At 42.2% G+C, this 14914-nt stretch overlaps 4 protein-coding genes across 4 annotated transcripts; 2 read left to right on the forward strand and 2 right to left on the reverse strand.

The window, feature by feature from the left end:
* Nucleotides 1-11: 11 nt before the first annotated feature.
* On the forward strand, nucleotides 12-2255 carry LOC6524548 (mucin-5AC). Its single transcript, XM_002100369.3, has 3 exons — nucleotides 12-277; nucleotides 357-1759; nucleotides 1818-2255. Exons 1-3 carry the CDS (start codon nucleotides 49-51, stop codon nucleotides 2130-2132), a joined length of 1947 nt encoding a protein of 648 aa, XP_002100405.2. The 5' UTR covers nucleotides 12-48; the 3' UTR covers nucleotides 2133-2255.
* Nucleotides 2256-2865: 610 nt separating this feature from the next.
* On the forward strand, nucleotides 2866-5698 carry LOC6524549 (cell wall protein DAN4). Its single transcript, XM_039377875.1, has 3 exons — nucleotides 2866-3132; nucleotides 3203-3361; nucleotides 3701-5698. Exons 1-3 carry the CDS (start codon nucleotides 2898-2900, stop codon nucleotides 5578-5580), a joined length of 2274 nt encoding a protein of 757 aa, XP_039233809.1. The 5' UTR covers nucleotides 2866-2897; the 3' UTR covers nucleotides 5581-5698.
* A 129-nt stretch (nucleotides 5699-5827) lies between these two features.
* LOC6524550 lies at nucleotides 5828-6595 on the reverse strand. The gene is made up of 2 exons (XM_002100371.3): nucleotides 6475-6595; nucleotides 5828-6412 (listed from the first exon to the last, which is right to left on the reverse strand). The coding sequence occupies exons 1-2, from the start codon at nucleotides 6484-6486 to the stop codon at nucleotides 5954-5956; spliced, it is 471 nt and encodes a 156-aa protein (XP_002100407.2). The 5' UTR covers nucleotides 6487-6595; the 3' UTR covers nucleotides 5828-5953.
* A 143-nt stretch (nucleotides 6596-6738) lies between these two features.
* LOC6524551 (mucin-5AC) lies at nucleotides 6739-8319 on the reverse strand. Its single transcript, XM_002100372.3, has 4 exons — nucleotides 8292-8319; nucleotides 7760-8212; nucleotides 7538-7702; nucleotides 6739-7480 (listed from the first exon to the last, which is right to left on the reverse strand). The coding sequence occupies exons 1-4, from the start codon at nucleotides 8317-8319 to the stop codon at nucleotides 6771-6773; spliced, it is 1356 nt and encodes a 451-aa protein (XP_002100408.2). The 3' UTR covers nucleotides 6739-6770.
* Between the last annotated feature and the right edge of the window lie 6595 nt (nucleotides 8320-14914).

Raw genomic sequence — 14914 nt, forward strand, 5'->3', positions numbered from 1 at the left:
GTTGTCGAAGGGTAGGGTGAAGTCATCAGTTACACGCCGACCATTAAAATGTTTAGAGCGTTTGCTATTACTACTTTCCTGCTTACAGCATTGAGCTCGTCCCAAGGACATAGGGACGATTATCTGAGATTTCCAGATCCCGGTAATATTCCGAGCTATAACCAACGACCCTGTGGCCCCCGAGTTTGTGGAAAAAGTGGACATTGTTTTCGCAGCTTTGAGAGCATTTGTGACTTTAACGATTACAATCTGAAGATGATATTCAGTGGCCAAGAATGTAAGAATCATACATTTTACTTTTTACCTAGGATTCTTATAAAATTGTTAAATAATGTGCTGTTTTTCCTTTTACATAGTATTTGAATTGACGGAGCCCAACTATTGCCAAACGTCGCCTCCACGGACAAAGCTTATTGATGTCGGCTACTATTTCAATCACCGGAGTTATTTAGTTGCTCAATCGCAGCCTTCGACTTATTCATCGCCTATTCCACGACCCAATATTCCCCGAAATCCCGAAAATAGTGATCGTTACGAGGCATATCCGACATCAGAATCGTATGGGCCAGTTCAAGATTATGTGCTTCCTTATCCAGTGTGGGCATTTAAGCGGCCCCAAGCACCACCAAGGAATCCCCCAGTCAGTTATAGACCTCCTTATTGGTCCTATCCAACACGGCGGCCCGAAACAACCAAGCCATGCTACGAAAAAACTACAACCACCAAGCCGTGCTACGAAATAACTACAACCACCACCACAACAACGGAGGCATCTACAACGACGACTACAACTGAACCTTCAACATCAACAACTGCGACATTTACAACCACAACAACAAGCAAACCCAAAACAACAACTACTGAATCTGCATCAACATCTACAGAAATAATAACAACAACCACCGAACTCACAACAGCAACGGAACCAGCAACAAGCAAGCAACCAGCATCAACAACACAGGATATTACAACCACAGAACCTACTACAAGCACAACTGCAGATCCAGCTAAAAGCACAACCACAGAGCCAACAACAACCACACAACAAGCTAGTACTACAGAACCAACTACAACCACAGAACAACGTAATCCCACAGAGCCTGCAACAACCACAGAGCCTATTACAACGACCGAGCAAACAACAACCACGGAGCCTACTACGACCACAGAGTCCACAACAACCAATGAGCCAACAACAATCACAGAACCCAAAACAACCACAGAGCCAATAACAACCACAGAGTCAGCCACAACCACAGAACTTGCTACAACTACAGATCTGACGACAACAACGACTTTGCCAACAACAACTACTGGATCATCAACATCAACGGAACCATCAACAACAACTACTGGGTCACCAACATCCACGGAACCATCAACAGCAAATCCTGCAACGACTACAACCGAATCTTCAACGACAACCGACCCGAGCTCTTCATCTACAACAACCACGACGGTTTCTTCCACAACCACTACAAAAGATCCAGCAACAACAGAATCTTTCACAACAACTACGGCAGTTACTTCTACAACGACAACAAATGATCCAACTACATCTGCCGAATCGTCTACAGAAACAACAACCCCGATTTCCACAACAACGACTTCGACACCCTCCACAACATCTTCAACAGATTCTTCAACAGATTCTTCAACAACTTCTTCAACAGATTCTTCAACAAGCACAACAACTACGGATACTCCAGCGACGACAACAACAACCACTGTAGCTTCTACAACAACTAACCCGGCGGCTGTAAGTAATATATGTAAAGTTATAACAGCATATATTAATAAAACCCTTTTTCTTATAGGTGAAACCAGTAACTGTGGAGGTTACCAACGAGGATGGACAAATAGTCGATTTCGAATTGGCAGCCCTGGCCGTGAATCCGGAAACAGGAGAGCCAAACTGTGCGGAGGTCACCAATGTGCTGATAACCACAGGATCAAGAATCGTATTCCAGTTCACTGGGTGCATTGTGGCGAGGGTTGCCACCAGAGTTGTCACTGAACCAACAATCTCGACTAGCACCACGGTATCAACAACAACGCAAAGTACTCCGTACTATCAGTGGTATGGCGGTTCATCGGCCTACGCACAGTCCCAATTTCTTTATGCATATTAGATCAATAATAATATATGTATAGAATCGAATGAAGAGATTTTAATATTTAGAAACCCGATCCCATTTTATATAAATATTTTGTTCATTAAGAACTCAATAAAAGCCATTAAATGAATAACTAAACTCTGAATCAGAATATAATTTTAATAAACTCAAGTACAAGAAAGAAAGCTACACTTTCTCTGTCTAAAAATGCGAAATGCAGGTAATTTGTATTTCGCTGATTGGAACGCCACTTATACCAATGCATCACGTTTTTCTATTTTATTTGAAATGCGAATACAAATAAACGGCGTTAGACTTCAATTTATATCATAGGAAACGTGATCTTTGATGGTTGGCGAATGCCACACGTGAACTGCGAATCGCCCTTCAACCCATCAAGCCGAAATCAAGTTCAAGTGCCCGGCTATAAAATGCTATTAACATACTGCTGACTCATGTCTTAGCTCATTTCCATTACGAAGAACTGCAGTTCGCAGACAAATTCACATGACTCAAGGTTGAGCTGAGCTCAACACGGCGATAATGGTCAATAAATTTCATAATAAAGTGCAAGAGAAAATGAAAGTGGGCGAAGAGGCGTCTGCGGTGTCTGCCGATTGATACGAAATTATGAAAATAATATTATAATAATTGTGACTGAAATAGAGTCCCCGACACGTACATCCACATTGCCAGTGTATGAGAACACCGAGTGTGAGGACGTATATAAACTGGATGCCGCGGAGGTCACGGCATAGTCGCTTTCGAATCGTTCTGAAAATGACAGCTTTCCTAGTTTCCATTGCAATCGCTCTCCTCGCCGCCGTTCAGGCATGGGATTACGGAGTTCCCTACTATCCGGCACCGCACTATTTCGAACAGCAGCAGCCATATGATCTGCGGTGTCCGCCGACGGGTCCCGAAAGTCTGGTCTGTGCCGGAGCTCCGGGCGCCCAGCCATCCACCTTTCCCAGTCCCTGCGAGGTCCAACGTTTCCGTGCCCTAACTGGCATAAGTAAGTGCTCAACTGGGATGCAAAACCATCCAAAAAAAAAGGGTCACTCAATCACTCTCTCTCTCTGCAGACTGGGAGATCATCCACGAGAACAGATGCGAAACATTGGAGGTCTGCCCGGACAACTGCCAGGATCAGTACAGTCCGGTGTGCGGCAAGTACAAGGATACCAGGCGCAACTTCAGGAGCGAGTGCGAACTGCAGCTGGTCAAGTGCCGCACAGGACATCGTGAGTACTCCACAATGATATAAGTAACATTTTCGTTAAGTAACTAAGCTTATGGAAAGCCCATTGATTACCTACAACATATTTATTTTGATTTTAATGCAAAAAAGCTTTTATATAATTTAAATAACGTCAGTAACTAAATTTACCCAAACAATGTTTTCAAGTCGCAGAACGTTAAGTTTTAGTGGCACGTCTAGCCAACCTTCTGTTACTGTGTACGTCGAGGCATGATTTTTTATATTTTTAAAAGATATCCACGTAATAAGCTTGGCATTATACTAAGTAACTGTACTGTTAGTTATGCAAATAAATACTCAAATGATATATTTCTTATTGCAGCTTGGCGGAAGCAGCACGATGGCCCCTGTGAAAGCAGGTATCCTGTTCCTCAGTCGCCTCGCGTTCAGAACTACAATCCCTATGCGATTAATCCCTACCAACCGAACATCCAAGCTCGTGGACCCTATGGCGCCCAAGGACCTTACGGCTCTCAAGGACCTTATGGATCTCAAGGATCTCAAGGATCTCCTGGAGCCTACGGTCCATATGGGCCACAATCTCCACCTCAGCCCTATCCGCTAAGTTCATTTGTGTCCCCGAAACCCACCCACGATGCGCCTATCTATCAGCCCTATCAGATATCCTGGGAAAATCTGCCCACCGAGTATGCCGAAACCTCCAAACCTTATCCGAATCCAGCCTATGAGACGACACCAACTACTACAGCCACAACTGCTTCTACAACTACTTCCACAACCACTACTACAACTGCCCCTACAACTACTACTACAACTGCCCCCACAACCACTACTACAACTGCCCCCACAACCACTACTACAACTACTACTACAACTACTCCCTCACCAACTACCGCTAAAGTCACAACTACACCTCAACCAGATGAGACCACCGCGGCCTCAAGTGCAACTCTAAATCCCAGGCAGAATATAAAGGTGAATGCTGCGTTCGAAACCGACCAAGAGCCCACAACTGGTCAGCCTGAAGAATCTACAGAGCCCAGTTCCACGGAGTACGTTGCCACCACTCCGCCTTTGAAGAAATACACAACTACTGCCGCTCCCAGATTTGCTACAACCACTGCACGACCTTCGAGACCTCCTCTAACGATAAACGCTGTTCAAAAACCCAAACAGGAGGCTCCGCAGACTGAATCGACTGCAACTTACAAGTCTTTCAATGCTTATAATTCATATGCAGCCGACACCAGCACTAAAACTCCTGAGCCCGAAGAGGTTACAAAGTTGCCCTTAGACAATGTCTTCAAAGTAAATGAAGTCCAGATAAGTACTGAGAAGACAACCAAAAAGGCTGATGAGACAACGCAGCCAACCACTCGTAAAGCGGCCCCCACTTACCCATCATATCCAACTTATGCATCCTCAAACTCATATGAAACTTATCCAGTCTATGGTTCCACAGAAGCTTCCAAGGATGAGGAAACTACCAAGAAATCTCTCGACGATATAGTCAAAATAAATAGAGTTCAAGAGGAGAGTACTAAAAAGGATGATGAAGAGACCACAACGGCAGATCCCGATTCGGAATCTTCCACACCTAAATCGCAGCCTACCTACCCATCTTATCCAACATATCCAGCCTCAAATGCATATGAAACTTATTCAACCTATACCGCCACTGAAGAACCTAAAGTTGAAGAAGCTGCTAAAGTGCCCATAGACAAGTTGGTGAAAGTAAATGAAGTGCAGATAAGTACTGAAGAGCCTGCGACAGAAGCTATTACAACAACTAAAGCGCCAACTACTTACCCATCGTATCCGACTTATCCAGCCTCGAGTGTGTATAAAACTTACAGCTCCTCTGAGACGCCAGACGAGGACGAGGACGAACAGGACGAGGAAGCCAAAATAAGTCCATTGGACAAAGCCATAAAGATCAACGCTGTCTCCGATCCAAAAACCATTCAGAACACAACGTTTGCAACGACACCATTGCCAGAAACCATCAACGAATCTATCTCAGATGTGGAAAAGGAACCTGAGATTAATGTAGATACTGTGGCTGAGAGTGCGAAGACTGAATCTGCAGAAATTCCAGAAATTGTCAAGACAGAAAGCGTTAGTAAGAACGGAACGCAGGTTAATTTGGAGGTGACCTGCAAACGAGAATCCAAAAAACTAAAGCTGGACACATCGAGCTCCGATCGAAGCAACATTTATTTCATATTTTTGGGCTGCTAAACAAGTTGTATATTGTGTTCTAGTGTAATTGTATGTTGTGTTATTATAGTGCAATGCTGCTGTCCATGTTTAATGTTTAATGTTTAATGTTTAATGTTGAAAGTTTAATGTTTAATGTTTAATGTTTAATGTTTAATGTTTAATGTTTAATGTTTAATGTTTAATGTTTAATGTTTAATGTTTAATGTTTAATGTTTAATGTTTAATGTTTAATGTTTAATGTTTAATGTTTAATGTTTAATGTTTAATGTTTAATGTTTAATGTTTAATGTTTAACGTTTAAAGTTTAATGTTGAAAGTTGAAAGTTGAAAGTTAAGAAGCTAATATAACAATAAATGATTGCGTTTGAAACTGAGCTGATTTTTCTTGGAACTAGCCCATGGCGATTATGGTTTCGTTGGAAAGTATACGGTAGTCCAAATAGTTGTATATCTCCGTACTTAAAGTGAAGTTACCAGTGTGGTTTGTGTCGTTGATCACTATGGAACTATCGTTAAGTAGCCTGCCATTTAGTATAGTAGTGACGTAGTAGTTTGCCAATGTTTCGTTGAACTTTTCTATCATGATGGTATCACCGTCCAAGTTCCTGGGTGCTGTTATATTGTTCAGTATATACTCTATCTTTTGCATGGCGTTATAGGGCATTCCCAGTATCCAACTAATCATCGCCATTTCCTTTCTCCAAACGCGCTCTTCATCGTATAGAATCGGATTTCTATTCAAATCGATTTCCTCTGAAATCTCTGGTCGCGTCCCGTTCCACACGCATTGCGGTTGGGTAACTTCCATCATTCCATAGTATAGTACAAGTATTACAAATATAAAGATCGGCTACAGTGCGTTGTAATTAGAGGAAATGCTATCTTTGCTTCGTTTTTCACAAGTGCTCTTACCATGAAATCCATGTTTTTTCCAGTTTTTTCTTATTTTTCTGGCTTGTTATTGATCAGCAGTAAGGCAACCGAAATTCTCTGAGTTATGAGTTTTGACTGTCGAAGCAGAAAGAGCCTACTTTGATGACCAAACACCAAAGGTTTGAATTATAAAATCAAAGCATACTTTAAATTGGAAGAAAAACCAATGCTATTTAGTAAAGTTATAATATTGTTGATTTTTTATGATTTAAAGTATAACCGAAACAGCTGAATAAATATTTGTAATAAATATTATGTTTATTTTTACATAGTTTCTAAAGTACTTTGGTTTGTACAACTGCCGTGGATTTTTGAGTGGTGCTCATTGCCTGTGTAATCGCCTCCGAGTTTTCCATGGTGGTTTCTTCGCCCATCTCGGTGGTGCTGGGCATCCGAACAGACAGAAAGGATTGAACAGTGCTGGTGCTCCAAGGATTGATGATCCTGGTTGCGGCTAAAACGGGCTTGGGTGTTGTGGTGGAGGTGGTGGAGGTAGTGGTGCTGGTGCTAGTGGTGCTAGTGGTTCTACTGGGCATGGGATGCGGTTCCGTGACACGACCAACTTCGGGCAAAAACATGGAGAGCGAGGAGTCGGTTATCTCGCCGTAATCGTGACCCACATCGGGTATATTGTACACATTGTAGGCATCCACGGCCTGGGAAACGGAGACCATGGGATTGGCCAGGTTCATCAGCTGCTGGAATTGCATGGGCGAGGGACTTGTGCTGGTCTGTTTGGTGGGCCTCATCCTGGGCGTCGTCGTAATCCTGGTGGTGGTCGTGGTGACGGCGGTCCTCCTGGGTGTGGTGCTGCTGCGCCGAGGAGCAGGAGTGGCCAGCATTACGTATACCTTCTTCGGGATGGTGGCGAACTTGGAAATGGAGGCGTTCTTTAGGGGTCGCTTTTTCTTGTTGCGACGCAGTTTCTTTTTGTGCCCACTTTTGGTTGGCGTCTGACAAGGACCCGTGTGCAGGATTCGCAGGACTAAATATACACAGTACATATAAAAAAGCATAAGCAAAGGCATACATTTGTACAGACCCTGTTTGGTGTGGCACTCGCGTCGTCGCATCTCGCACTCGTTGGCAAAAGTTTGGGGCACAGCGCCTGCAATCTCCGCCAGCGCGCAAACTGGACGCGCCACCTGGGTGCACTTCATCGTCTGGCAGGTGGGCAGGCAGCGCTCTATCTCCGTGGGCTCCAGTTCTGCATGGGCAAAACACTCAGGGCAATGTGACATCAATCCACAATCAGTGCACTCACCTGTGCCGTGCTGGAAGAGCATCTTCATGTTGGCCGCCTCCAAGCGGCAGTTGTTCTCGAAGTAGAAGCTATCGGTGCCATTGGTGGCACACACTGGCACGCCGCCTGGCTGGCAATTTGGCTGATAGTCCACGTACTGAATTTGCATGGGACCCAGACCCTTGTGCTCCTTGTCATCCGCATCCTGGCCCAGGCCCGCTTCGCCCAGGATCTTGGCGTACTGGTCACTTGTGTAATGCGGATCACCCATTTGCCAGTTGGCAATGGGCGAGCTTTTCTGGGCCACTACTCCATGACCAAGGATGGCAAGAACTTGCAGCAGGATTAGAATCATGGTAAAAGCTCGACTGTGGCTGACTTTCAGCTCTGTTTGAATCTCGAGTGGTTTGTGACCTCCGTGGATCGCATCCAGAGCTTTATAGTGGCTCTCGAGCGGCTTATCACACGAGTTCTCTGCATTTTTGCACTGACACTGCACTTATCGCATATTTTCTTTTGCAATAACCATCATTTTATTTTGATAAACACCCACGGCAGCAGGTGGCTCTCGGCAGAGCCATTCATAATTGTTTATCGCACTTTCAACTGTGGGTCATTCACGTGCTTGACTCTTTGGCAAATCAGAGGTCATGTACTGGCCAAGTAGATTTATCAAATGACAAGACTCATTTGCCAATTAAACATGCTGTAAATATTTTTGATAATAATAAGTTCAATTATAAGTTTTTGCCTTTTAAGTAGCTGCACTTATGTAGTTCTCAACTCTAGTCATACATTTCAAATATAGCTTTAAAAGGTAAGCTTTTAAAGTTCGCTTTTGAGTATCCTGAAAAAGGATACGCTTTTAAGCTCAAAAGCAATATGCTGTGCAAAGAATGTAGAAGCTTAATTTTTCATTTTAACAGCACTTTCAATATACAACTTTTACAATGAGTAAAGAAGGCAGTTAGCTTAAAGTTTATTTTAAAGATAGCTTCTTAAGTGTTTATTTTTTGAAATGTTAAAGAAACAAAAATAAATAAGAAAAAATTATTAAGCAAACCAAGCTTCCGTATTGAATTGCATTTTCTAACGAAATCTTCCTAATATGAAATAAAATGAATTCAAAAAAGCTAAATTAAATGCATTAAAGTAATGTACCTCTGTAATTCATATCAGTGAGAACTGGAAAACATAAAGTGCATTTGGGCGTAAGTAAATCTGTGTACCCCAAATGTGTGAAGTAAAATACACATGCATATATACAAAATATCCTTGTGCAAACAAATGTTTTAGAATGTCCTTGGGATCGAGTCCTTTGCTTGGTTTCAACCCGAATATGCGCACAGTTTCAGATGTGGTGCAAACTTTTGAAGAGCCAACTTATTTTTGGGCCAGTTTATTGCTTTGCCGTTATTGAAAATGAAAGAGCAAGGGCGTCTGCTTTGAGTGTCCTGCAACATCCTTTTCCACACTTTTACCCACACACGCGCACCCACACGCACACACACACGCACACACAAGCGAGGAGTAATCTGCATATGCTTATGTGGGGGGAACCAGAAGATACAATTTATTAAACTCTCCTCATGCACACCCTGCTAAAAATGGCCAAAGTAAACAACAAAAGTTTCCCATTTCCTTGCAGGACGAAGGGTCCTGAGACATTCAAATCCATTATGCGCCCGAACAATGAATTGCTGTGGCACGGAAATAAACCAAAACACGGAAGTCATAGAAGCTGGAAGCACTGCGGATTGCAGAGTGGAAACCCAAATCGCCAGTCGAAAGCCATGTGAAAATTTTGGAATAAAGAAAACAAATCTATAGCTTATGTGATTAAAGTGATTAAAACTCGTATAAAGCTAGTATAAAATCTATTTATATAAATATAAATATACAAAAATTTTCCAAATTCAAATAATTAGAAATTGGTATTTGTGTAGAGAGTTCCTCATTCGATGCCAAACTCCGTTGACTGTTGATTTTGCCATTCAGTTTGCCTTCTGTTTTGGTCGCGCACAAAGCACAGTGGTGCTGAGGGAGGGAGGGTATGGAGGGGGGGATTAGGGTGGCTGTGGGCCAAACAATAAACAAACAAACAAGCTGCAAAAGTGTCACACATTCATCATACATTGTAATATGCCTCTGGACCGGGCCAGAACTTCCTTCCTTAGTCCCACGCCTCCTGCCACACATCGCCACTTCGCCACTTGTCCACTTGATCACTGGTTACTGTCACCGTCACGGGCTGCTGTTCACTGGTCACTGCTCACTGCTCACTGGTAACCTGTCACTGGTTAGTGGCCATTGTATTTTTTCTTGCCCGGTTTCTGGAGTTTGGAACTCGAAAGAGATGGCGCGTTGTAGGCAAACAGACAAAGGCCGGCAATCGCGGGCAAAAAACCAGAGGCACACTAAGAAAAACAATATATATTTATGTTTCCTACAGTGCACTGAACAAATGTTTAAAGATTATAAGGAACAAACTGAATTTATGAATAATACACTATATATTTATTTTTTGTTAGAAAATTATTGTGAATGTGTTACATTTACTTCAAGGGAGGAGTACTCGTAGTGCGTGCTTTCTTTCAGTGCATTCCGATGGGCGTAACAGGACGAGTGGGCGTGGTCGCGCGGGGATGGTGCGGTTGCAAAACTATGGAAAAAGTGCAAAAAGGTCAGTAAATTAATGTGCAAAACAGGCGCTGGATAAACTTTGAATGTGTCGTGTTTGTGTGCAAGTGTGAGTGTGAGTGTGTTTGTTTGTTTGTGTGCTGGAAAAGCTGACGGTAGGCGTGGCTAAGCCGCCCACAGGCTGACCGTGAGAGAAAATGCGGGGGAAATGGAAAATCGGGGGGAGTTTGCTTTGAGTTACGAGCGCCCCTTTTCGCAAAAGGCACTCACACAAGTAAACAAACAAGCTCACACAGATACGCACACGCACGCACATATTTCATTTACACAAATACAAGTGCAAACAGTATTCAGATTTTACCAAAGGGTTATCGGAAGGGCAAAAAAGAAAAAACATAATAAATAGAAACGACAGCCGCATTTATTTTCCAATTTATTCACCCAACGATAATGATAAATTCGTTAGCTTAGTCGCATAAATTCAATTTAAGTTGCAGCCGTTCGCCTTAAATTAGACGTTAAATTTTCAACTAATAAATCAATATTTTAATAATTTATACAAATTGCGTATGTTCCCGAGTTTTTACCTCCCCCCATATTATGATCGATTACTTTATTTTTTGAGGGGGTTCGCTGGATTTTTGGGGGTTGTTCTCAAAATTTGGGCGACTGATTGCTTGGTTTTTTTTTTGTTTTATTTTTTTTTGGGGATTTTATGTGATTATGATTATGATGTGCGGTAGGTTGGCTGACAGGGGAATATGCACTCTATGCGAAAACAAATTACTTTCAAATTAGTTTCCACAGGTGCGACGAAACGAGTTGGAGTTGATGAGCAATTCAAAGGAGAATCCCTCATTTGTGAGTAAAAACTGTTGACATTTCGCCAGTTTATGCAAACAAGTTTTCTGGGAAACTTTATTAATAATGTTTCGGCCATTCATGACTATTCAACAATCCGAATGAATAAGTGAAAGTTGTATTTTTATGGCAAATGCAACAAATATTTGTCATAACTTATTTGAAATGACAAGTTTTTGTTACGTTGTATAGCTGGTAATTACATTTATAATTTCAAATTATTGCATATTCCAATTTAACTCTAGTTGCTTTGCCATTAACATTTAGTTAATATTAAGTTCCCAAGTTTTGGTTGTTAGCTATATACAAGTATGCTACTATATTTCTATGGCCTGCTTTTAAAGGCGGACCAAATTTTCAAGTGCAAACCAAAGGCCTTAGCCAGAAACTTTGAACCAGAAACGATGTATCCAGCTTATGTATGTCAAATGAATGTATGAAGGGGACGAAGGACGAGGGAGGCAGCCGGACATCTTGCCATAACTTAAACGGAGTTTCTAATGGCACCCTAATGAAAACTTCATCGTTTTGTCAGATTCTCGAAAACAATTTGCATAGGAACGGGGGGCATGCAAAACAGCCATAAATCATTTAGCACTAAGACCCCTGGACTGTCGCCGTCTCTTTTTTTCCGCCTCCCCCTATTCCCTCTATTCCCCCTTGCAAACTCACAACCATCTCTTTCTAATGCTGCTTGTCCTGTCTCTTTCTGCGGCTGGACGGCTGGCTGTTTGGATGTCTGGATGTCTGAATGCTGTTGGCTTCATTGTCCTTTTAATTCCAATTTTAATTTCACACCAAAACTTTGGTCCTGAGTTGGCGGTGAGTTTCTTCGCCCTTTTTCTGTTCTTGGGAAAACCCATCCCCAGTTGTTACAATTTTCTTTTGAAAGTTTTCTCTTGTCCATGTCGTGTCGTTGTTGTGTCCTTCCGATTGCGGTGAATGATAATGAACGCAATACTATAAATATATCCCTTAAATACATACGTATTGGCCCCAAAAAACCCTCGGTATCCAATTAAAGACCCCAAAAAACTGCGGCCAGGTGTGTAAACAAAACTCAGTTTTGTAATTAAGAACAAAAATCAAATAAAGAATCCTTTGGCGATTACTCAGAGGAAATGTCTAAAATCAAATCAATTTAGCTAACAATTCGATGTCTTCGATGTGATGGGACATCGATGTTTGCAAGTGTTTGGTTTAATGTACGAATTCGTGTTAACTTAATAATTCGGTAGAAGTTCAATTGCAGAATTTTCTCTAAGCTCAGCTTTGAAAAATATTTTAACGTTTTTATTTGTTTATTACATTGAGTGAAAATCATTTGTTAGAACTTTAAGTACATCGAGCGTTTTCTAAAAGGGCTTTAGCTTATAGAAACGATTTTATACTTCTAAGAACGGATTTATTTCTATCGATTGTGTTACCAAAGTTGGCATCATTAGATTGGCAAATGAGTTTACCCAATAGAAGGCAATTTATTCAATTAGCTGAACACGAAAATAGCCAGCTATCTCAGTGGAATTGGCGGCAAAGACTCGACGCATTGAAATTCACTTTAAAAGTGTCGGTGGAAACTCGGAGATTTTGGGCTCAAAGGGCGGACTTAAAACGTAGCTGGGGAATCGGAAACGGAATCGGAATCGGAATCGGATTTTGGCGGTCTTAAGTGCGATTAGGCAATTAAATGTGGAACGGTACGTAAACGTATTTGTTTCCGGCACCCTTCGTTCTTTTGCGCGCAGTCAGTCGCTCTGTCAACACTTTGTTTGCCATCCTGGCATTATAATAATATATAAATATAATGGCAGTAAATTCCCCACTCCCACGGACACAACAGCAGCCATCTTGCCTGCTTTCTTATAACGGTAACCACGTCCTCTGTGTGCGCTGTGTGTATATGTGTGCGCTGTGTGTGTGCGCTGTGTGTGTGCGCTGTGTGTATATGTGTGCGCTGTGTGTGTTTGTGTTTGTGGGAAACGGAAGTGCGGCATATTTTCCGCTTAAAACGCCACAATGTGCTCGACATTGTGTTTGTGTGTGCGGGGGAAAAGCTGAAAAAAAGCTGGAAAATGGTGGGCCACAGCGACAATGAGGAGTCACAATTTATTCGCATATATTTTTTATTATTTTTCTTTTTATTGTCCACAGCACAAAGCTCATGTGAGCCAACGCACACCTTGGTAATCAGACGGACAGACAGTCGGTCGGAGCAATTAAATGCTTTAAATGAATGTTGAATTAAAGTAACGACTGCCAATAATCGTATTCGTATATTGTTTGTGGCACATTCGAGGCCGGATTGCGGCATTCATAAAGTGCTCTTTATGAAGTGGAACTAATGTACTCCATTCTCTAGCGGAAATATACAGTGAATGTAATTATTAAATAAATACTGTTGTTAATACAATTACTTATTACCTAGAAAATTAATAGAAAAATATTAAATTCTAAGCCCAACAACTACAAACTATTCCTTTGAAAGCTAGCTTGCATCCGATTGAATTAGATTGAGTTGAGAGCTGCTCAATTGCAATTTTCACAGCTGCTGCTGCAGCTTATCTGCGGCCAGCTGTCAGTTCTTGACTGCATCCTGGCAACCTGGCAACCTGGCATCCTGGCAACCTGGCATCCTGGCACAAAGGATTCCATTGTTCCGCTGGTTCATAATAAAGGCAACTTATTAATCGTCAGTGGACCAAGACGCTATTTAATCAATAGGCAGTTATCATCCAATTTATCGCTGCCTGCTACTGCGCTTCAGTTTTAAGCCTGCCGAAGGCTGAAGCCAATATCCTGCAATTATCCTTCCGTCAAGGCACTGCAACGCCTTTTGGTCGTGCCCACTTCATTACCGAATTTTCAGCCTCCGGCAAATGAGAAATCCATCTCAAATTTCAAAATCGAAGCCAGGAATTGAGCTGTAAACGCCCGTAATGCAGCACAAGCGTGGCCAGATGCACCGCAGCAAACTCATGCCGAGATCCTTTGCATTTTCCTCAGTTAGCAACCAAATGCGAATTCCAGCCAAGTGCCCCCACGAAAACGTACACGATGTATGGAAATTTTAAAGTTGACTAGTTTGGTACCTATTTTTCAAGGAAATGCAGATAGTAGAGTGATGTGGCTATCTGCTCTTGTGTTCTTTTCAGCATTCTGGCAACTGGCTAACGAAGTTTAGCCCGAAAATGAAACTGCACAAATTGTTTACAAAATCCAATTAATTATGAACCCCACCGTGGCTTTTTATGCAGTTGTTTTTGGCGGCGACTTTGCGTTTTTGTCCCTGTCAGAGTTTCCACTCAGTGCTTGGTTTTTACCCGATGTTATTCAAGGAACTATGTATATATACTTAGTAAGTTTTGACTTATACTTCTGCTAAGTTTTGGAGAATCGGTGTTATTAGTTTCAGTTGATATCAGCGCATCACTGGCTGCAAACTGCCGTGTAATTTGTGCACGCCGGTTAAATTCAACATTATTAGACGGTAATTTTCCGAGGAATTCCAAAATGCCAGGTGCACTCTCCTCCTCTAATCGGCTGGCGTTTAAGGGGCGCCGGATTTTCACTCAGTTTTCACTACCAGCCACTGGAATTTGATCAACAATTAATTATTTGTCTTGCGTGGGTCATAACCGCATCACATGCTGAATTTCCCCATTGTTCTCATGCGAG

The sequence above is a fragment of the Drosophila yakuba genome, chromosome X (assembly GCF_016746365.2).
Source record: "Drosophila yakuba strain Tai18E2 chromosome X, Prin_Dyak_Tai18E2_2.1, whole genome shotgun sequence".
Classification (NCBI taxonomy): Eukaryota; Metazoa; Arthropoda; class Insecta; order Diptera; family Drosophilidae; genus Drosophila; species Drosophila yakuba.